The sequence below is a fragment of the Streptopelia decaocto genome (genome assembly GCF_964273445.1).
Source record: "Streptopelia decaocto genome assembly, chromosome: 5".
In the NCBI taxonomy this organism is placed as follows: Eukaryota; Metazoa; Chordata; class Aves; order Columbiformes; family Columbidae; genus Streptopelia; species Streptopelia decaocto.
Genome location: NC_138659.1, coordinates 25,591,252 through 25,615,588, shown reverse-complemented (window position 1 = coordinate 25,615,588; position 24,337 = coordinate 25,591,252). Strand labels below are relative to the sequence as shown.

General features: G+C 45.6%; 1 protein-coding gene across 1 annotated transcript; it reads left to right on the top strand.

Moving 5' to 3' along the window:
- The first annotated feature begins 675 nt into the window (after positions 1 to 675).
- On the top strand, positions 676 to 23,812 carry LRRC8C (leucine rich repeat containing 8 VRAC subunit C). The gene is made up of 3 exons (XM_082052639.1): positions 676 to 770; positions 15,378 to 15,519; positions 17,711 to 23,812. The coding sequence occupies exons 2-3, from the start codon at positions 15,382 to 15,384 to the stop codon at positions 19,979 to 19,981; spliced, it is 2,409 nt and encodes an 802-aa protein (XP_081908765.1). The 5' UTR covers positions 676 to 770; positions 15,378 to 15,381; the 3' UTR covers positions 19,982 to 23,812.
- The last annotated feature ends 525 nt before the right edge of the window (positions 23,813 to 24,337 follow it).

The following is a 24,337-nucleotide window of genomic DNA, read 5'->3' as shown; positions in this document are numbered from 1 at the left end:
GCGCTTTTTGAAGCCTGGGCCAGAAGTTTGTGTTTCCAATTGTCACTCTTTGGGACACTTGTCTATTGTTAATGGAATCCCAGGCGCTTTATAGCCTGGTCTCTTTATAGTCTTTCCACAGCTCTGTGCGTTGAAGTCAAGGTCTTTTCGTAACAGTTTCTGCTGCCATCCTCCAGACACGGACCGAAGCCGCCCGCGGCGTGGGGACGGCCCCCCGTGGTCCCCTCCACCCGGCATCGCTGCCCGCGGCACCGACTGCACGTTGTGGAGACACAAGCCCCAAAACAGCCTGTTTATGCGGCGTTTGTTCAGCCAGCCCCCGACTCGCAGCTCCGTCCGGGCGCGGCCGACGGCCGCTCCAGCCGCGGGCCCTCCCGGAGGCCTCGGCTGCCGGTTACCGCTAGCGGCCCCCTGCTGCCCGCCCTCCCGGGGAGCGGGCGGAGCGCGGCTGTCCCGCCTGTCGCGGCTGGGCCTGCGGGGCGGGCCCGCCGGAGCGCCGCCGCCAGCTGGGGCTGCCCGGCCCGGCCCGACCGGCGCCCCCCGGCCGCCGCCGCGTGCGTCAGACCGGAGACGTGGCCCCGCGGCGGCGGGGGGCGGGGCGGCGGCGGGCGGAGCGCAGCTGTCGGGCGGGCGGCCTCCCCTCCCCGCCCCGCCCCGCCCCGCCCCGCCCGGCCCGGCCCTGCCCGCTGCGCTCAGCCCCGCACCGCGGCATGATCGCGCTGCCGCCCGGCCGCCCGTGACCCCGCGCCCCCCGCCCGGCCCCGCACCAGGTAGGCACTGCCGCGCCCCGCCCGCCGCTCCCCGGGGCGGCCGCTGCCCGCGCTGGGGCATCGCTGCGGGGAGGGGACTCGGGTGGCTGCGCGGACTGAGCCGCCGCGAGGAGAAGCGGCCCGGTGGGGGCAGCGCTCTGCTTACCGGCGGCATCTGCCGTGCCGCCCCCCGCCCTGGGCAGCGCCGGGGGAGCCAAACTTTATCCGGGATCGCCGCCGTTTCCTCCCCCGCGGACGGGCGCCGGGAAGCGGCCGCGGCAGCCCCCCCCGCCCCATCCCTCCCATCCCCGGCCAGGCGGCGCACCCCGCTGCCGGGCCGCGGCGCTCGGGCGGCCCCGGGCGTGCCCGGCGGGGAAGCGGCCCGGAGGCAAGCGGGGCTTCCCGGGAGCGGGGTCTGCGCGGGGTGGGGGAGGCGAAACAGTCGCCGTGGAGACGGGCGGCTCGGGGGAAGCCCTTGAAGGTATTTTCCCGAAGAAGAACCCCAAGACGACCCGCATTACGGGGAGCTGCGAGCAGGACGGGGAGGTGGCGGTTCGGCCGCGCTCCCGCTGCGCCGGCCGGCGGGCAGAAGGACCGCGGTGCCTCCGCGGGGGCTGCGCGGCGGCTCCTTGCCCCGGGGGTCCCTGCCGCCGGGTCGGGAGGGAGCGCAGCCCCTGGCGGCACTGCCAGAGCCCGGCGTCAGTGGCTTTGTTTTCGAGGAGATTTAGAAAAGAAATATGCAATCTTGATTTGAAGTCGATTTAAAACCAACTCTGCCTTGTCGCAGTGTGATGGGTGGTTTTGTTCATTATTCGCGAAATGCAGTTTGTCCAGTTCACTAGAAAGAGTTGACCAAGCAAAATGAGAGGCTTATGAAAGACTGCCGAATGCCTCCTACTATAATTTCATTAGGATGAAAACGTTTAAAAGTGAATAATTTTTGTTTGCACAGATAAGTATGTGAGTTTTGGCTTACCTTTTTTTTTCTTGAATAAGTACTTTCTGTGAGAAAAGACTCGGTATTATGGGCAGCACTGTTTGTAGACACACATGTACATGTTTGCTGCCAAAGAACACTGTAGGCTTGAATGATGCTCTAAAAAAACTGGACAGGCAGAAAGGTGCTTTGCAAGATAGTGGAGAAAAAGATGGCAATATTGGAAATAATTTTTTCAATAAAAATCTCCTTTCCCAATTCAACCAAGTATGCATGTTTCCCCTCCCCCCAGTATATCCGACCTGCTTTTGCTTTTCTTTTTGGCAAGATCACAGCAATCGGGAGGGCAGCACTCACTCCCCTGGGCTCATCTTCTCTGGGAAATGCCTTTTTGTGACTGTGGTGTAGATCAGCATCCAGCGCTGGGCTGAGCCCTGTTCTGAGTTGATCCCTAATTTCGACCTGGCCTTGGATTCCTGCTATCTCGCAAGTGCCCGTGCCCAGGGGCTGCCAGCGAGGCACAGCAGCCCAGTGCTGAGCACCTGTGGTTTCTGAATCATTTCCTTTTCCAGTCGTATTCTGAGTTTGCTAAATGTGTGGCAGCCGTGATGCTGTTTTCTTCCAGTCTGAATAATAACGGGCACTGCTGAAGGTTTTACTGTAATATGACTTTCCGTGGGGTTTTTGTTACTATTTACTCTTGTGAGCAGTTTTAGAAAGAAAGTTAATGATGGAAAGCCTACTTATCTAGTTACTTTGTGTGCCCAGTATTGGGAAAGGCCAGTGCTGGTTGTCAGTGAAGCACAAAATCAGAGACAGCTGAATTCTTCACAGAAGCTCCTTGCCCCGGTGCTATCTTGCAATCAGCTTCTGTACTGGTTTAAGGTGATTTTCTGAGGCAGCCGCATCCCACTTTGGTATCTGGTTTTTGAGGCCCATGATAAGGGTCTCTGACCGGGATGGGGGCAGCATCTGGATTGGGTGATAGAGAGGGTTAAACAATATTCAGGTGATCTTAGTGCCGGAGTAACAACACAGTAAACCCAAAATAATGCATTGGGTCAGAGAGTGCAGGGAGGAGCAGTTCCCCTGATTGTCTGTTGACCTCAGTTGCAACTGGTTGAAGTGGCCCCTATTCAGCACCAGAAGGCACTTCCCAGCACAAGCCTTTTTGAATGCTGCAGGAAGGAAAAAAAAAAAACCTAAATATCAATTACCGTCCAAACAATTCACAATAATAGGAGCTAGAGTTTAATTTTACAGGATTTTTTTTCCTCTTTGAGGAAAACTTAGTGAAAAGATATTGTCCTTATTATTATAGAGTTGTGAAGGGCAGGGCCTTTGTATTAAAGAAAACCCTGAAAATGAAACAACTTATCTCAGGGGAAAAAAAAAAAAAAAGACCCCAAAATAATTCCCTTAAAACCTTACTTAGTAAAGCAAAGAAACCATTCTCCTTCCAGAATGATTTGTCAGAAGAATGTTAACAAGTGTTGGATTTCACACACTCAACATAATGGAAACTTTACTCGCTTCTTCATCCTTTAGCTGTCTGCCCGGGGATTCTGTGTGATAAAACTCTGCACATTCAAGCTACAGTGCAATAGCTTTTGTTGGGGTTCATGTTTCTAAGATCTCTTTCCCACTAAGAAGACACTATATTAGGTTTGATTCACCTTCTTGGGCATGTGTGAATATGCCATTTGCTCCACTGCTTTCACTCATAACACAGGACAGGCATCGCTGCCTTCCCATCCCAGGCAGTGCCGTAGAGCTCTCTTCAAGCCTGGCAGACCCTGGATCAGCTTTCCTGCACTGTATTCATTCTGCATTTTAGTGCCTGACAAAAGCAGCTAATCAGACACAGCATAAACTTTACAACTGTATCATCTAGAAAGTCGTAAGCTTGGAACAGGATGATTTTCTTGGCATTTTTTTCCAGTACAGATGTTGTGTCCACTCTGTTTCCACCTCATGAAGGACTGATTTACAATCTAGTGTTTGATCAGGTCAGGTTTTTAAAAGGTAGGACAGTGTTGTGTATGTGCTTTGCACATTTTCCATTCGTTTGGGAGAATCCTGCATTAAGATAGAGTGCATGTGCTTTCTTGGTTTTTGAAGTAAAACAAGGGCCTCCCGTGAGGCACAGAATGGCACTGTTCTGCATGGGAAGCTGCTAATGCTGCTGTCACAGTGAGTGTACAAAGTGCCACTGAATTTGAACCAGCATATGTGAAAATATTTGGTCCTGTATAATAGCATTAAAAATCCATTTTTCTCTCTGCCAAAGTAAAATTTAACTTTTCCATTAACTTTCAGGTGACCAGCATCCAGCCTTTTATACCAATTTCAAATCCTGGGCTAAACGATGATCTGCTAAAAACGGAGATGCTGGCTCATGTCTCCCTTCAGCGGCAATAGCACATAGAGATTTTTGTACTGATGAGGATCCAAAATTCAAGAAGCCAGCAATAAGGCTGCTGAAGCACTGAGAACATTTCCAGTTTTATTTATTCATCACAGAAAGAGAGGTGGCAGCTTGGATGAATTGCTTGCTCTGGAGAATGTGGTGAAGCAGAGCACGGGTCAAGCCCTGCCCTGGGCATGCAGCGGTGTGACATCCTGATACACGTGTGATTTAGCACAGAATGCAACAGCTAAGAAGTGCAGGTTGCTGTCAGAAAGCAGGTTTGGTGTTGTGGGCGAGCACCCTTAGAGATATAATTTTCCAGTTGATGTGAATGCTTGATGAGCTATTGCAGGGGTAGATAGTTTTCATGCAAGCTTATAGAGCAGGATGGGTGTTCGCAGACAATATTGTTGGAAAGGCCTTTTGGTAGCTGCAATGAGATTAAAAAGAGTATTTATTTGCTCTTTGCTATCATTTACCTATGACAAAATAATTTCAAAGACCTGCACACCTGCTACAGTATGGTCAGAACAGCCCTCCCCACCCTCCATCAACTGCTTGGATCTCACAAAGTTTAGGCTTGATGGGCACAGCCTTTCTTTCTGTTTTTTGATGCAGCAACAGACTTTTGGTGGAACAAGTTTAGAGCTGATCCCTTTTCGGTGAGCCATGGCTGGACACCATACCGAAGGATTCCAATAGAGAGTTTAGGCAGATAGCTCTGGTTTTCCACATCTCTGAAGTTTATGATCTTTAAAAGTCATCTTATGAAAATAGAGATTCTGGTTCTGTAGCTGTTCATGTTTATCTTCAAGTATGTGTAAATCACTTCCATTTTATGTGCTTGAATTTACTTATGTCAGCCTTTATTATTCTTTCAGGAGCGTGGATGGGACCATGAACTTTATCGTTCTCATTAGGGGTTTTTGTCACAAAGGATGTTTTGCGGGGAGGAAAATACGTGAGCTGCATTTCAGTCTGAGAATACCTGTATGTTTATCCAGGTACTTGGGGATCCATGTTTTATGAGACTATCACAAAGTTTAGAAAGCTCCCTTGTGCAGCCCGCAAGCACAAGCAGAAAAGATCCTTTATATGAAAAAGTCTCACAACTCATGAAAACAGGCATTTCTTTAACGTTTTTTGGCTCAATCACTGCATAAAAAGTTTTTAACTAACTTTTCAGATGGCTGAGCTGCTTAAGGCTCAGAATGGACCCTTTGTGCTTCCTGTCCCAATTAGGAATTAATTTTTAATTATAGCAGCTGAACATTTTTTGTCATGAGCGCTTGTATTAGCCCAAGGCCCCTGCCTGTTCCTTTCACAATGAATGGCACTGGTTTGTGTAATATTGTCTGTCCTCTGACATTCTGAGGCATTGTCTCTGTCTCCATTATCTATGGGTATGTTGAGTAAGTGTTTGTGGAAAACCTTCTGAAACTTTCATTAAAACTTGATGTGAGTTTACTTTTCTTAATCACTTAGACATACTTCAGGAGTACTAAAATACCACTTACTGCATAGTTTCTTGCTCAGTGCTTTAGTGTGCTGTTAAAGGTTTTCAGTCGCATTAAATCATTTTGCAGCTCTGGAAAGAGGACCAGCATCTTGAGTGATAGCCCTGATAAAGTAAGAATGTTACTCCCAGAGCTGAAAAATGGTGAGTCTTGCCTTTGAAGTCGTCTTTGACATGGAAATGTGTAGAGTGTACTTTTCTTTAGATTTGGACAAATAGCTCAGGAAAGCCAAATCTCCACACAGGCTTATGTGCTTGGTACAGAGAGAACTCCTATTGATTTCACTGAGACTTTATCTGGAAGAATCTGGCCCTGAACATTTTTTTCCCTGCAGTCCAACCAAGTTGAAGTCAAAGAGCTGCTGACAATAGGAAGTCTTTTTTGGTGTGTAACACATGAAAAAGTACTATGACTCAATTAAAACAAACAACAACGTTATTGTCTGGGATCTGTCGCCAAAGCGGCACTCATTGTACGCGTAGGTGGAAATTGCAACGTATGTTTTGAATTGCAGTTTATTAAAGTTGCTTCCTCTTTATGTCTCCTCTTAGTTCTGGATTCAGGTGTTGAGCTTCCAGTGCTGCAGCAGGTGGTACCGGCAGCAGAGCAGGGGATTCACCGCTGAATCTGCCGCGCTCGCTCCTGGGTGCTGGGCAGAGAGACAGTGGGAGCCTAAGTGTATGCTGGGTGCGTGCAGCGTGGGCTTCGGTAACTCAGAGGGAAAAGAACGGAAAAGGTCTCAGTGTTCAGCAGGTTTCTGGAAGCTATGCCCTTCTCAGTTTTCTCAAGCAATTAAATCCCCAATGGTTTCTTGGAGTCTTGCCCACAGTTGTGGACTTGCAGAGCTGGGGCACTGGGGAAGCTCGGTTGTGGCAGCTGGCGTAACGGAGGGCGGCTTTCCCTCCGGTGCCCGTGCTGGAGCTCAGGCGGCACAGCCTGGCCGTCCCCAGTCAGCCCATCTGGAAGCGAAACCCTATTTGTACACTGCAGGGCTGTGACGCAGGGACAGCCCGGTCATGGCCAGCCTGCTTTCATCTGCATCAGCGCAGGTGCAGCCCCTGTGAAAACTGCGTGGGTTGCGCAGGTTTTGTAGGGCTACCAAACTAGGCTTGCTGGAATAATGTCTTCTATAGGCTGATTGTATTTTATCTGCTCCCTAGATTGCAAACTAGTGCCATGACACATAATTTTGTTAATGGTGATATGAAATCAAAATAACTCCAGTGGCTTTGCAGGGAGGTTTTGGCATGCTATGAGTTTAGACTCAACCGTTGCAGAAAACGGGACAAATTAGTACGTTATGATTTTGTAGTACTTTTTGTTCATGTTTCACACTAAAGGTAGTGAAGAAAGTAGATACCTTTCTGTTTGGCAGCTGTAGGAGCAGCAGTGTGGCGGGGCCATGTGTCTGCCCAGAGCAGGAGCACAGGGAGCCCACGGCCGGACCCCACGGGCACTCCTGACTCACCCTCTGCTCTTCCTTTGGGCCACGTTTCCTCACCAACCTCAGCCCCAAGAAGATGAATTTCAAGCAGTTTGTTTGAAAATACAGTAAACACAGGGACTTTTAAAAATATTTGTTTGGATGCAAATGGTTTGTTTTTAATAGCTTTCCAGTTTCTAAAAGCGGGATGTTTAAGCAACAATATCATTTGTTTGTATTTCTTATTTCAGAATGGTGGTATTTCTTCTTATAAAATCTGTGTTAAGAGCAAGAGAACAAAGTAACCAGTCATGTTTGAAAAAGTGGCCACACATGATACTTTTTTGCCATACTCCCAAATAACCAGCATTCAAAGTAGTTTTTGCAACCAAAAACTTTTGGCATTTCTGTTTTGTTTTTAACTTTATGTTACAGGAAACATCAGTGACTGTAAAGCCTAGCAGGGAAACTGGTCTCCTGAAATGCCTCAAATACAGGGAGAAATTAGTAGCGGAGTTATTATTGTGTGTTACATGGGAACTGACCAAGCATCTGCACTTACCAAAGTGCTCAACATTTTGGTCAATGCAAACATACAGCAAGATAATTACCGAAACAGAATGTCAGGATAGTTCAGACATTATTCATGGCATGTACAATGTGTGTGAGAATACACAGATAAGGTTGGAACATCAGCCTCTTGGGAATTAGAAGTTACTAATTCCAGCTCTTATCATTTTATTTCCCCCTTAGTCTAATCTCAGTTTTCCAGACTTGATGCCTTGTGCCTGTGTCCGCTTTTAGTCCTCTCCTGGTGAGGTGATGAAGTGAAGCAGGTTCATTATCTGTGCTCTGTAGTGCCAGCACGGGCAGTGCCAGGAGCTGTGAGGGGATCCTGGACACATGCTGAAGATGAAGTGTTTGACTGCTGAGATCAAAGGACACATGCAAAACCACAGTTCCCAGAGGTTTATAAACCAGCCAGCTCTGGGCGGCTGCTCACGCTGCAGTAGGAAGTGTGTCCCTGGTACACAGGACGAATTTTGGGGCATGGGGTTCTGGAAAGTTTAAAATAAAAAGACCACAAGTTTTGTAGTACTCACAGTCCAATGTTGTTCCCTGAAGCTTGTTTCTAGAAATGATTTGAACAGTTGCTGGCTATATCCTCATTTAAATTTTGTTTTAAAACAGGCAGGTTTTTCCTTATGGTCATGCCAGGGCCCCCAGCCTCAAATGCAAATTTGGCAAAGCTATAATCAACAGAAACCATTACAGATGATGTTAGTACTGAGCCATTTTAGTGCCAGGCTGTGCCTGCTGTCCCTGGCTAGCAGAGACTGCGGCCTCAAGCCTTGGGGCTCTGCATAGGCCAGTATTTAAGAGTATTTAAGAATACATCACTGTGAACCTGGCTGAGAAACTCCCTTAACTGTCTCAGTGTGTAGGTTCCATTCAGGCAAAGTAAGGATGCAAAATTCTGCATTTCAGTGCAGCCTCAGACCCTGTGCTGAGAAGCACTTTAGCTTAACTTCAGCTCCTGGCCCAAGGTGGCCAAGGCCAGACAGCACAGAACCACCTGGAAAGCAACTTTATGGTGTTTGTGCAGAGTAGCAAATGTTTACAGCCCAGGGCAGCGGGTTGAGGAGTTCAGGGTGTGCAGTGCCATGTCCTGCATAACACAAAACCCACCGGAGTGCAGCCCCCAGAGCCTGCAGCACTTGGGCTCTGCAGGGTCCCCGCTCCCAGCTCACAAGCTCCCTGTGTGTTAAATATGTGCTGTGCTCTGTGCCTTTAATGAAGATGAATATGCAATAAATCATGTATGGGAACCAACCCAGAGACCTACTTGCAGCACTATTCCCAAAAGGCATTTCATAATTTATCCTAACACATACCGTATGCTTAAAACAGCCAGTAGGGCAGGCTTTGCCTAACCCAGCACTTTCTCCTTTCAGTACATCTCTGATGTGAAAGACCAAGCAGTCCCAGTCTGAGTTGTCTCTTGAGGACAGCCTTGACCCTTCCCAGTGTACTCAGCTGGGCTGCGGTCTTGGCCCCGTGGCCACCAGGCCCCTCACGCCAGGGGGAAAGCTCCTTCCCTACGGAGGGGTGAGGGCCATCTCCATAGCATCTGGGACCTGCCTGGGGTTGGTGCCACACTCAGGAGATGGTGGTGCTGATCCTGCATCTGAGGAAAGTTGATGCGATGTCAAGGAAATATGGTTAAATATCAGCTGGCTAATCATTCAAACATCTTTTCTAGTCACCTTAAGAAATCGCACCAACTGTTTATCCTTCCCAGTTGTAAACATGTTGTCTTTCTCCTCCTGCCAAGTTCCTCCTTTTTCTCTCTGATGCATTATTCATACCTTACCCCTACTGAACCAATAAATTCTGGATGGTAGTTGCCTATCCAGCACCCAGGGGCCCTAGTTCTGGTCTGTGGTCGTTCCCCTAAAACTACTGGATGACAGTGATTGCTTCAACGCATGGCAACATGATTGAGTAACTGCTGCTGGAAGAACAAAATAGCAAAGGGCTTGACTTCTGGTGAATAACACCTGTAGCTTGGCAAATGTAGCTCTTGCAAGTCCTGGTCTCCCACATACAGCACATGAAGCAGTTGTGACCGTGCTTGTCTGTCACGTGAGGGTCAGCAAAGTGTGGGGACGGGCCTTTGGGCTTTGCTGGGCACAGAGGCAGTAGCTGGGACAGAAGCTGGCTGCTGTCGAGGGCTGATATCGAGCGTTGCCTGGGGAAGGGCACAGACCAGTCGGCAGCTTTCCTGGCAGCATGGGACAGGCAGGCTGGCCCATCTCACCATGGCGGGGAGCGGTGGCAGGAGCTGCTGGCATCTGCCTGGGTGAGGAATGGGTGCTAGCGGACCTGCCGCAGGTTAGGTAAAGCAGGGCTGCCCCGTTATTTCTTTCAGTTTCACTCACTGTGCTTCTCTTAATCGCAGTGTCTCCACAAGACTGTGCCTTGACAGCTGAAGTGGGGCAGAGTGGGAGCAGTGCTCTTCAGCGCCGTATGGACCCTCTGCTTCTGCTGTGGGCTGGTGTCAACCCACACAGTTACACTCCATGAAATGAATGAAGTTACTCCATGAGAATCTGCTTAAAAATACCAGCCATCACCTAGCAATAGCTGGAGTGTGGGGCTGGGAAGCTGCTAGAAGCCAGAATTGATTTTGTTTGGGATTGCACCAGAGGGGCACTTCTCTGAGTATTAATATGGGTTTTTTTTGTACAGCGTCTTGCAAGATGCAAGATGAATACAGCTTGATGAGAGGGTGTATCACACACATCTTGGACAGGTCAAATGCGTAAACTTTTATGTGGCCAAGCGTTTGCCCATCTGGCTGGGATCCTTCGAGTGCTGCTGCAAGGCAGGTCACAGAAGCTTAGTGGACATGAAGCTATGGGGAGCAGCTCACAGCACCTACTTGCAAAGTGTTAAGCTGGGGCTGGGGCTTGTCCCCAGGGCTTTGCTGGCTGTATGGTGACAGCTGGCATGGCCGTGCAGTCCCGGCAGCAAGCGGTGCCAGCCTGGGTATGCGATGCCGGGGCTGGGGAGGGCTGGTACGTTGGGCTGCTGTCGCTGGTGGAGGTGGGGAGGCTAGAGCTACTGCTGGAAACTGCTCGTCAGCACCTCTGTGCCCATTCACACAGAGGCCTTGCTGACGCAGCGCTGGGGCAGAGGTTTGGCCGCTGCCCAGAGCCCCAGCTGTGCCCCGCGGGCACCAGCACTGCAAAGGTGGTCTCTGCCCAGAACCCCCCGGCTGATCTCCGAGCATCCTCCGAGCTGCCAGTGGGCAGGAAGTTAATGAAATAATTTCCTTTATATTCGGCAGTGCATGTCACATGAACTGCCCAATTTCTAAAACCTACTTGTTCTTCTCTTTAGCTGCACTGGCAAGAGCCGTCATCGCTTCCAAACTGTCCCCACCACTTTCCTTTATTCCCTCTGATGAAGGCAAATTGCTAAGAAGCCGGTTTGCTCCACAGTGCGGCCATTTCACCATCATCCTTTGATTCAGTCTCTTGATTTATTAAGTCTAATTTGTTTCCAGTTCTCTCTGACTTGGATCTATTTATTCTCCTTAGCTCTTTTAGGTCACATTAAATCATCATATCTCTCTCCTAGTTGCCCATGTATTAGCTGATTCCTGCAGTTAGTTTTTCTGCTGGACACACCTTCCTTGTACCTGGATTTCTCCTTATTATCATATATTCGTTTTCCCTTATCAAGTTTTCTCTATTTCCTGTTTTTTGTGGGCTTGGTTTGTTAGTTTTTGTTTGTTTGTTTTATTTAATTGGCCAACCTTCAGCTCTTTTCAGCAGCAGTGCTTAACAGCCAGTACAACTCTTTTTAATCCAAGTCCTTTTTAGTTGAATACCAGATGATTTATCTCATGTACAGTTTTATTTTCTCTGGAGACTGAGGATTATTAGAAATACAAGAGAGAAGAGAGAGAATGAGTTCTGATTTTAGCTGGAAAAATTATCCAATATCTAGAATTCAGTATTTCTTAAATTAAGTTAGAATAGTGTTTAACATAAGTTAGATTCAACATTTCAGCTACGATGTATTGTTCCATTAAATAGCATTTTGAATGTGCAATTAGTAATGCTGTCTTAGTTTTGAACAGCTGGAATGTTGAACTCCTTTTTTTCCATCTCCATGTTATAAGAAGACACAAGAATCTAGAGTGGATGGTGTGCTGTCCCAGGGGCTGCTGTGATTTGGGCTGCAGTGTGACTTTTTAACATCCCTGTTTTGATTTGTTTAAATTAATGATTGGCTGAATGACTTCATTTTGGTTTGTGTGTGGTCATAAATGTGTCTGGCAGTGCTGTGGCTTTGGGTGCAGCAGTGGGGAAGAGTTGGGCTCCAGCCATGGCCAGGAGGGACTTTTCAGGATTGCTCTGAGCCACACGGGCCTGCTGTGTCTTTTCTGAGGTCTCAAAGCCACTGCTAAGAAATATCCTTTCACTCACTGGACAGGCCAGAACGGAAAAGAAGGAAGAAGCAAGAGGGAGAGAAATACAAAGCAATTTAATGTCATTCTTTTCTGCGTGCAGATACCAGCAGCACTGGTCCACCTGGGCTTCTCTACGTTTCTTTCTGGCACTTTCTCTTTCTTGCTGGTGCAGCAAAGGGAGAAGCAATGGGGTTTCTCAAGAGGATGCTGGAAAATTATTATCCCACTTCATGTCCAATCCATTTAAAGCTTCTTGTGAATGTCTTTTTTCCTGAAGTTAAAACATGTTGTCTGTCATTGGACATTGTTGGTTTGTTTACCATTACTATGCACAGTACCATTGCCATCATTCGGTAACATTTGTTTTCTTTTTTTTAGCAATAAAGATAAACGTAAGTGGCAGACAGATTTTGATGTCTGGTGTTGGACTGCAAGCCTTCCGCTCTCGCAGATGGGTTTTCTAGCATGGCTCGCAGAGGCTCTCTGTATGTAGGTCTCCCTCTGCCTGGGCAATTGACCAGGGTGGCAGGATGCGTACTCTGCTAATGAGGAGTCAGACTATGCGAACAGCAGCCTCTGAAGGGAACAGGGGATCAGAGCAGCCTGTATTTGTGGTGCCACATCTAAATTCCCCACATGTCACTTAGAAGAGATAAAGCAAATATATAATACAAAAAAGACTCCTAAAAATACAGAGTTAAACCTGTCAAATGCAACAACCAAATTAATTTTTGGTCTTGAAAGCTGCCCCTGCACAGTAATTTACAAGATAGTTTCCAGTCCCGTCTGCTGTTGGGCACTGCCCCTGTTTCTGTACTGCGAACTTCCATAATGCTGTGGCTCAGATCCACAGAGCTGCTCAGACATCTAACCAGGGAGGACCTGGGTCACTGCGTGTTTTGGTGTGTGTCAGCTCTTGTGTTTTCTCAAGAGTTTCCACTGCAGGAAACACGGTTCTGTCTTGCCTGACACTCAATTTGTCTATACTTTTGGAAAAACCTTACAAATAGGACCTCTAGAGGCTGTGACATCAGCATACGAAAAAGCACTTATAAGCCCTTATTTAAGGGTGGGGCAGCGGAAAGGAAATGTTGTGATTTTAAAGCAATCTGTCAATATGTATTCTTGGGGGTACTGATGTCATTCCAGTCAGGTAACCAGCCTCAAAAGCTGAGCTGGCAGCGGTATATGTGTTACAAGGCTTTGAGCAGGACTGTTGCATGGCAACTGATTAGCTAACATTTGTATTAGTGTATTTCTTTAAGCATTTTCTATATTTTTCAATGCTTCATAGAAAAATTATTTTTTAAAGCTTACCATCAGCTATTGCCAGTCACCTACATTTCATGTGGAAATGAAAAAGAGGAGGCAATGCCTTACTGATGGCAGTGGAACACAAGCAGGTGTGGGAGAGAGACCAGCGCGTGTTGCTCTTCAGCTCAGGCGCCGCTGGTTGCTGCCAGCGCAGGGTCTCCTCTCCCCAGGTTCAACTGAAGGAATGCTGGGCATGAGCTTAAAGCTGCATGGGGCACCTCTAATTTATGAGATACGTTTTTTCCACCAGTATTTCTAAAATAAAAGGGAAAAGCAACAAAGGTTTGTTCCAGCAGCTACCTGAGCTGTTCTCTGCTGTGCAGGTCTATCTTCCGTGATATGACCGCTGAGCATTTGCAAGACAGGCACACAAAAATCAGAATTGCGGCTCCTGGTTGTGTGCAATTTGATAATGAATGCTGCATTCCTTCGCCACCACTGCAGCAATTCAGGCCTGTTGGCATGGACACTGTCGAGCTCTGAGCTGGCTGTGTGAAGTCAGGCTTGCATTGCCATCATTTTCACTGATGGTCTATTAATTTGCCAGTGCTGCAGAGGACAGCCTGCCGTCCTCTTGGGGATCACCAGCTATGTGAGAGGTTTGTGCCATTTCATCTGGCATTGCAGCGTGCATCCTGGGGACAGCTTTTAGAAGGACAAGAGGCTGAGAGGAGCTTCTGCTGCCTGGCCAAGTAGTGCTTAAAGCAACACCAGGGGCTTGCAAGAAGAAAGGGAGCAGGGGACAGGGGTTAAGAAGGTTTAATGCTACCCACTCAGAAAGCTGCAAAGCTCCAGCCTAACTACTCACGCAGATTCATTTACAGGCATCACCTTGTGCCTTTGGGGACTGTGTTTCCTCCTGAGGATCAGCTGGGCAAGCAGAGGCACAGCTGTCCCTGAGAAGGTGTCAAACTGAGCATCTTTCCATGCGAGTATGGCCAGTGCAGTGGGAGTCAGCGATAAATTCTCAGGATGCCTGTATGCTTGCGATGAATTGCAGCTGCTGGAGCCTGAATCCTCCCTGCCGAATCCCCGGCTCTGAGTGAACTGAATCCCGTAAGTCCCAGGGCAGCGTATCAGCATGGGTGTGCTTATCCCTAAGCCTGCGCACAGCTGGATGGCACCAAACCCACACTAATGGGTCCCAGTGCGCAGCTGGATCAGGATTATGGACTCTTCCAATATTACTGTGATATGAAGTGATTGTGGTGAGCATTTACGATGTTAAGGACAAATTGTGTAAATTGCCTTTGGGAGTATTTTTGTTATGTTTCAATGCAAATTGATCTTTACATTGTAACTTACTGGGGAGTTTCAGTACCGGTTTGATCTCAGGGATTCAATTACACAATATGCTGTAAGCTTTGAAATGAGTTGCTTTGCCTGTACATGCTCATGTGTTAGCTGATTTTTCAGAGGAGGTGATGATGTAAGCCTCGACATCTGGGGTGAAGATAAAGCCCTTGATCTGCTTGTAGTTTTGGTTAGCGAAAGCACTTTAGCAACTTGCACTCAAAACACAGTAGATTTAAGACTGCAGTGAGTGTGCACACAAATATTCTAAAGCATCCCTGAAGCCTTTATGATTAAAATGGAAGTGAATGAAACACGACAGCTAAACAGGCCTGTGAAATTTGAGTGCAGGACAAGCATTTCAGACAGACCTTTGAGATCAAGGCTAGTGTGTATAAAGCTGAATGTCTCTGTCTACAGAACAGGCTGGTTTCAGGGGTTCAGAAGGCCACATTGACCCATCAGATATGGCTGGAGTCAATGCAGAGGGCGATTTGCCTGCCTGCATGTTCAGGACCCTGGCTCTGCTCTCCCACCCTCACAGGAGCTGCGGGGGGGCAGCAGGAGCATCCCTCCTCTGCGGCAGCGTGTCCGACACAGCGCGTGGGTGGCAGCCGGGAACTTTCATGCCACATCCTGGGAGTTTCATTTCCAGAGCAGGTTTTTTTCAAGCCTCACAGAAGTACTTGCTCACCCAGACTGAGGGGTATGGGCTGCAGGAGGCTGAGCGCTGGCCTTGCTCTTTTGCAGGACAATGATTCCCGTGACCGAGTTTCGCCAGTTCTCGGAGCAGCAGCCGGCGTTCAGGGTGCTGAAGCCCTGGTGGGATGTGTTCACAGACTATCTCTCCGTCGCCATGCTGATGATCGGTGTGTTCGGGTGCACGTTACAGGTAAATCAAATGGGAGGGAAGCGAGCGGGTGCTCTCGGGCGTGCTGAAAGAAAACCACGAACGAGGAAGGTCCTTAGGAGGATGGTGTCACGTCTTGTTTTATCTCTTGGTTTCATCATGAACAAAGCAAAAATTTGCTGGTCCCAGGATTATATCTGTTTAGGTAGCAACATCAAATAACACAGACCAGACTTAGCAGCTGTAAATTAGCAGAGTTGTGCTAGAGTCAGTGGAGCGGTGCCAGCTAAGATAAGACCTGTTGGTTTGACTTGTGCCTGGATGCCTGTTTTCACCACAATTTGGCATAACAAAACAGATGATCCCTGTAAGTTCTTATTTGTTGCCATTTTTCTGTTTAAAAGTTTGAAAAATGTGATTTTGTAAATTCTGTTTTTCTTGATTTGGCAAATGTTAATATTCTTTCTGTTGTTATGCTTCAAAGATATTTGAAATGAATGATTATTTTATTAACACCACTCACAACTAATATTATGCCTCTTCCATTCCAAAGCATGTCTGAGGATGCTTCCATGTAAACAATTGACATTACTGTCAATCACTGTTAGTTACATTTTGCTAAAGAGCCAAGACCTGAAAAGAAATGGAAAGTACTGTTTGGGAAGGACTTCACAAAAATAGAAAGTCATAGTACTAGTTCAAACATGGATCTCACATTTCTTGGCATGACTTAGAAGCGGAGCTAAAGGGACACATTGGTAGAGCTCTTATTTCAGGGCAATTTGCTCACTTACATGGCCCAAGATTTTCACATACTATGTCCCAAATTTCACATTAAATCAACTGTAGTTTTGCCTGTATTCTCCAAGTTTTTTCAGTTGAAAAGATATTATGTCCATGTTTTAAAAAATCTCTTTATATATGGCTGAATTTTGCATTAGTAGCTAAGTGTTTGCTTAAGCCAACAAAGTAGAACATGGGTTATTTTTGAGTTTACGTGCTTGATTGGATAAAGCACTCTTGAAAATAGTGTTTAGAAACACGGCAAATAGCAGGCAATTTTTTAAATTCCCGCTTATTACCAGAGGCACAAATCCAGGGTGTAAGTAAGCGTGTATATCGGAACAGCATTTACAGACAAAGATTAACTGCAGGAGTTTTTGATGTGTCAACAGTTATGACACTGATATTTTTCAAAACACATGTTGTCTCATCTCAGCATCTCCCTGCACCAGGGTGGATCATTGAGGAAGATCTGATTTTGGTAGTTCTCATTGCATACCCTATATTTAGTGCTTTGAACAACCATGATGTCAAAGAATATGTCTATACTAAACACATATTCTTAGTTTGGGCTAATCCCAGTTAGTCATTCAGGACAAATAACAGATCTCCTCAGTTTATCACAATGGATTAGCATTTTAAATTCAGACCTGTAGGGAGCCTTGCACTGAACACAAACTGTTATCCCAAGTTAAACCAAAGGTGGTTGGTCCCTAAAGGCTCTCTGACCTCAGTTTGTCAACATGGCTGGCCAGCCCAAATTAAGAAAGTTGCTTTGTTTTGCATTGTAGACAGACAGAAGGACAGAACTACATTTTTTCTCCCAAGTGCATGGTGTGAGGACTCTATGTATTTGTATGAGAAACTGAATAAAAATTATATCCATGCACACATGCACACAAATGCCATCAATTATCTATTATCTCCATCTGTCTTTATTAAGACTGAGGATTAATAATGTCCCAGCATAGATATGCCAATGTTAGCCTTTTGTCAGCCATTTTTGGTGTGATAAGACATCACAGTGTGAGTGTACAGCCACATGAATGCAGTTACGCTGCTTTCAAGCCTATGCTATCTCCGAACATCACGTAGCCAGGGTGAATACACCTGGCAAGAACAGTCTGACTCTGGGGAGAGCAATGCAGGAGGTCCCTGGCCTTTTCTGGAAGCATTTACCCACACTTTTTCATTTTTGTGGATTATCTCAATGCCCCGTTATTCAAATTCTGGAAAGCTAGCGATAGATGAAGAGAGGTGACCTAGTTCTTGGCATGGAGAACAAGCATCTTGTTAGGAATAATAATAATAATAATGATAGCCTGTGGGGCCAAGAACCAGGCCGTGGGGAGGAATCCCTGGCAGCTGGAGGAACTCCAAGGACAGCTACCATTGGTACTGCCACCATTGTTTGTACCTCAGTTTAAAGATATCTTTTTGTGTATTTCAGGTCATGCAAGACAAGATAATATGCCTTCCAAAGCGCGTACAGCCTTGCCAGAACCAATCTAATAGCTCCAATGTGTTTAACACAATCCCAGATACAACGCCCCTTCCTCCACTCAAGCCATCCACCCCTCCAGCTACAGTTGAGATGAAAGGGCTGAAGACTGATTTGGACCTTCAGCAATACAGCTTTATAAATCAGGTGTGCTACGAACGTGCCCTGCACTGGTATGCCAAGTACTTCCCTTACCTCGTCCTTATACACACACTGGTCTTCATGCTGTGTAGTAACTTCTGGTTCAAATTCCCTGGATCGAGCTCCAAAATTGAACACTTCATTTCAATACTCGGGAAATGTTTCGATTCTCCCTGGACAACAAGAGCCTTATCGGAAGTGTCAGGGGAAGACTCTGAAGAGAAAGACAACAGGAAGAACAACATAAACAAGTCTAATACTATCCAGCCAAACGCTGAGGGCACTTTGGTCAAGACACAGTCTTTAAAATCAATCCCTGAGAAGTTAGTTGTGGATAAGGGAACACCTGGGGCACTAGATAAGAAAGAAGGTGAGCAGGCCAAAGCACTTTTTGAAAAGGTGAAGAAATTCAGACTGCATGTTGAGGAGGGCGATATACTCTATGTCATGTACGTTCGCCAGACTGTACTTAAGGTAATTAAATTCCTCATTATTATTTCTTACAACACAGCACTTGTGTCAGAAGTCAATTTTACAGTAGTCTGTAATGTTGATATTGAAGACATGACAGGATATAAGAATTTCTGCTGCAATCACACGATGGCACATCTGTTCTCTAAACTTTCTTACTGCTACCTGTGCTTTGTAAGCATCTATGGCCTCACATGTCTTTACACGCTGTACTGGTTGTTCTACCGCTCACTGAAAGAATATTCTTTTGAATATGTTCGACAAGAGACAGGAATTGATGATATCCCAGATGTCAAGAATGACTTTGCTTTTATGCTTCATTTGATCGATCAGTATGATCCTCTCTATTCCAAGAGGTTTGCTGTCTTCCTGTCTGAGGTCAGTGAAAACAAGCTGAAACAGCTGAACCTAAACAACGAGTGGACTGCAGATAAACTGCGACAGAGGCTACAGACAAACTCCCACAGCCATTTGGAGCTACAGCTTTTCATGCTCTCCGGACTACCAGACACAGTTTTTGAAATTACTGAGCTGCAGTCGTTAAAACTTGAAATAATTAATAACGTAATGATACCAGCAACCATTGCACAGTTGGACAATCTCCAAGAGCTCTCGTTGCACCAGTGCTCTGTGAAGATCCACAGTGCTGCCTTGGCGTTTCTGAAGGAGAATCTCAAGATCTTGAGCGTGAAGTTTGATGACATGAGAGAACTTCCACACTGGATGTATGGCCTCAGAAATTTGGAAGAGCTCTATTTAATTGGCTCCCTAAGTCACGATATTTCCAAAAACATTACACTGGAGTCCTTTCGGGAACTTAAAAGCCTTAAAGTTCTTTACATAAAAAGTAATTTGTCCAAAATCCCACAATCTGCCGTCGACGTTTCAAGTCACCTGCAAAAATTGTGCATCTATAATGATGGCACTAAATTAGTGATGCTCAACAACCTGAAGAAGATGGTCAACCTGACACAGTTGGAATTGGTTCATTGTGATTTAGAGCGCATACCTCATGCAGTCTTCAGCCTTCTCAGCCTTCAGGAATTGGATCTAAAGGAAAACAACCTCAAATCCATTGAAGAAATAGTAAGTTTTCAACATCTGCGAAAACTGACAATCCTAAAGCTGTGGTACAACAGCATAACGTACATCCCAGAGCATATAAAGAAGCTCACTAGTCTCGAGCGGCTTTCCTTCAGCCATAACAAAATAGAGGTTCTTCCATCCCACCTATTCCTATGCAACAAAATCAGATATTTGGATTTGTCTTACAATGACATTCGCTTTATCCCACCCGAAATAGGAGTTCTGCAGAGTTTACAGTACTTTTCCATTACTTGCAACAAAGTGGAGAGCGTGCCAGATGAACTCTACTTTTGCAAAAAACTTAAGACTCTGAAAATCGGGAAAAATAACTTGTCAGTCCTTTCACCTAAAATTGGTAATTTGGTATTCCTCTCCCACTTGGATATTAAAGGCAATCACTTTGAAATCCTCCCACCTGAGCTCGGTGAATGCCGAGCTCTGAAGCGGACTGGTTTCACTGTAGAGGACACCTTGTTTGAAACTTTGCCTTCTGACGTCAGGGAACAGATGAAAGCTGAATAACTAACGTCTTCTCACTCAGTTTTACAGAAATAACGCTTCTACCAAATATACTGTAGGAAGTGCATACTCCAAATATGCATTTAGTTTGTCATTATTTTTTTTCTTTTTCAAACAAATCCTTTCTGTACAAACAAATTTGGAGTAAGGAGTTCATATATTTTTAAATAAAATTTTCTTGTATTTTTTAACTGTTTTAAGGTATTTTTTAAGTTTGTTTTGCCCTGAGAACAAGGGTGTCTGTAACTTAAATTTTACTGGTAAAAGTAAATGGTTTTATCTGCTGATTTTTTTTTCCTTTGACTAATCCCGACAGGGGAACTATGTTTAAGCTGTATGCTTTGGGTTACATAATTTGTAATAGGTTATTATATCGTCTTCCTGGTTATTGTTAATTCCTTGGGACGTGGTCTTCAACGGGTGGTGCTGCATGTGTTGAATGCCTTGTTTCCTCTTTTCTTCAGTGGCAGAAGGTGTTCAAGATCTAACAAGATCAAATCTGGGTTGACCATCCTTTTTTATTTATGACGTGGTGTCCTCAGCTGGTCAGAGCAAGTAGAAAAGGTTTTTTGTGTATTTTAATGGGTCTGAGGGAGCATGCAGAACTCCTTCAGAAACTTTTGGCAAGTTCAGTCCAGCTCTCTGTTCGCACATGGCAGGAGGCACTGGCTGCGAGTCCCTCTCTGGGGCAGGAAGGTCCCGGTTCACAGGTGAGTTGGGACCAAAGTGACTCACGTTGAAGATTTTCCAAGCAGTGCAAAGGGATGGGGCTGCCCATTTCCTGCAAACTTGAATGGAAAGGGTGCAATGAACTCACTGTGGTGGGAACATCGACCCAGCGAGGTGAAACACTACCTGGAAAAATCCCCCACACGTCCTCCACTAACCCCCAGTCCTGCCAGGGAGCAGGTGCCCTCTGCCCCCTCAGGTCAGTCCCCAGCGGGATGCTCAGCACCTCGCAGGAGTGGGATCAGAAAAAGTGCAATCATGTCTAGTTTGTAAAGCTTCTGACAAGGAAATAGCAGCTGAAATGCTCCTTAATTGAGCTTGGCTATCATATAACAGAGCCCACCACAGGAACATTTGCAGATTTGCAAAAATGAGATTAAATGAATACATTAACTTCTCAAAAGTCTCAGCTTACCAGAGGATGGGGATGAAGGCTATGTTTTCATTCCCCAGCTAGTAATTAAATCGGAAATCATACAGTTGGAAGTCTGCTTTGTAAAACAATGTAATAATCTGTAATGATTATGCATCAGGTTGGGAACTTTATTCTCTGAAGCCATGTTCAGTTTATTTAATCCAGCCATTTGCTTTCTTTTAGGCAAGTTCGGCAGGTCTATGATAACTCATGTGCTGCTCACAAGCTTATTTAAGCTAATAAAAAATAACTATATGATAGTAGAATATTTTGCTGGGAGATATCTTCATCCTATCCAACAACATGTTTGAATCAGATGCAGGCACTGGATAAATGCTTTGCAAGGATATCTAGGAATAAGTACTTCTTTCTTTAGGAGGCAATGCTGTTTATAAATTGCAGAGGTTGAGCTGCTGATTGTTCAAAGCTATGTAAAATAATTGATGATTGTCAAGCTGGTTGCTCTTAAAAGTTTTCTAACTGCTGTTGTGTGTGTTGAGCTACAGTCAATCTGAGTTCTTGAGCTTGGTACAAAAGCCCACTGGTGTTTTAAAAGTCTGACTTACAAAGGTGGGGAGGCAAACTAAAATGAGAATTTCCTCCTGAATCCAGAGTGTGCTATGCAGTCTGGTATGTGGGCTTGCCATAGTACCAAGTCAGTTATTTTTTGTGCTTGGCTATGTTCTGGAGAAGATCCGTGTGATTAATCAAAAATGGGTCAGGGATGAAGGAATCAAAGCAAGCTTTTTAGAAGGGGTTTGATTTAGTTCTGTTAAAGACCTCTAACCGTTGTAGCTTTCGCAAGAGCTACTCCTACTCGTGTATGGAATGCACTTATTGGACAGCTTGGCAGTATATATATTCTAAATGTATTTCACTTTGATGTAATGTGAGGGAGACAAATGTTTCATTGCTCATATTAACCTAATTATGTAAACCAAAGTGCTGTTGTCCCTGATGAATGTAAACTGTTTAAAATGTCCATGTAATCAGTGGAGCTGTATAGTTATTTTACTTAGATTTGAAATACGGGATTACATTTAAAGTTTTTTTAAAAAATCTTTATATTCCTAGATGTAGCATTTTAAATCCCTAATTTATTTTGTGTCTAATGTTTTTTTCATGTGTAGTTTGTGGTCTGTTTTCTGAGCAGAAGTTGTGCACACCTCATACCTGAAGGTTGAAGGCTTGTTCTATGCCATTTTTTAAATACATCACTTAGGGGATGTGGTTTTTTTATTTGTTATTGATTATACTTATACCAGTGCAACCCCTCATGTGGACACAGTTACATGAGTATAAAGTGCCTTGTGCTGGTATATCTTTATTCACCTTCTAGATAGGAATAAACTATACCGGTCTAAGCACTTTCACACTAATAACTGTATCTTCTCCAAGGGTTTGGTCTGCCGAGACAGCTTAGTCAATCTAACAGCTCACTGCCACCAAAAAGGGGCAGTTCCCTCCCCCTCCTCTGCGCACATTCCTGCAATGGGTTCCAGCTGCTTCTCCTGTACGTTTACTGGTCTGGTGCTGGTCTGATCCCTCCATAGGACAAATCAACTTTCCCATCCAGCAGAAAAGTAAGCTGGTTAAAAAAAAAAAAAATAAAAGGCTGATTTTCTGCTGGACCAGCTCTCCAAAGGATCGGATGGACAGCAGGGTGGGACAGGACTCCGCAGCCAGGGTCTGGGCAAGGAGAAGGTGGGACAGGTCACTCTGGAGGTGCTGAGCTGCTGGGTCAGATCATCATCTTGCTGAGCCGCGTGCTTGGAGAGCCGTGCTGGTTTATCTGCAGCAGGGTTAGGCGGCATGGCTTTGTGAGCAGAAAACCCTCAGGCTCGCAGTGAATGATAAAATATCACTTTACTGTTAATTGCTGAAACTTACTGAAACTCAGGTAGCTGCACTGTTGACTTTTCTAAACTTACTGTCTAGTCTGTGGGGTGTATTTTCCAAAACCATATTTTAGAAATGCGTCAGCTAAGAGAAGATTGTTTCCTAATTCTGTACGACATCCAGGAAAATATGTAAAAGTGCCATATTTACTCAGTGATTCATGTACTGCTCATATGTATATTCACATGCAATGCATACTAGACTTTTCTGTGACCTATAGTATTTGACTTGGAATGGATGGACGTTTTGTGGATAATACTTTAGGCATGGTTTCTATGAGTTTGTATAACTACTTACATTAATCAGGTGCCTAACAAGTAAGATAATTCCAGAATATAAGCAAGGCATTTTACATTATATAATGCAAATCTTCCTTGGTAACAGAAGCAGAGATGACAAAGAGTATATGAGAAATAAGAAGACAACCCTAACAGTATGTTAAATCTGAAAAGCAAATCTACTTTGTGATCAAAATCTGGAGATCTGCATCTCCTCCTGTGTCAAAATTAGGATGGATATTTGTGTTGATCTCCTGCATCAAGCCAGCCCAACAACTCTTGCAAATTCTGATTGGAAAGCACCCGGTCCAAGTCTTATATCACATTTCTGGCACTACCAGTAATTTGTCTGCTTAAGTGGTGATCACTTCTGTAAGAATGCCAAGGAAAAACTTTGAAATTTGACCAAATGGACAAACTTCTTAATTCTGTAGCAAGAATCTTAATATGATAATAGACCTGCATAGTGTTACGTTGCAATATAGTACACCCAGAAAAAACAGAAATAAAATGCTGTTTTGTAATAATGAACATTGTCAGACTGCAATGTGATTATTTGTTTGGGAAACATTTTGTTTCTGGGTTACCTAAAGATCAGACATAACCATCTTTTGGGTGTGATCCCTTGGGAGGGAAGTCAGAAAAATATGCTTGGAAAAAACATTGCTAGACTTGACAGGATTTATAGCCAGAAGGTCTCGCTTCCTGTGCGCTCCTTCCATCCCCTTGCTCCGGCAGCCAGCTCAATGGCTGGTGAAGATGCCATCCCTGCAGGAGCAGCTCCCGCACCCCGGTCCTGGTGCTCTGCTGGGGTGCGGGATGGCAGGAGGCCCCCCCGCCACCTGCCTGTGCCGCTGAGGGACATTATGCTGCCAGCCTTGCCGTCTGACGTAACCCCCTGTAAATCTCCTGGCCAAAGGCAATGGGCTCATGCTGCCTGCGTTTGGCATGGTACATTATCCTTGTTTCTCTGGATCTTTAAGTTGGAAGGAATAATGTGTTTCAGTTTGTTTTTTTTTATATCAAGACAAGGCTGTG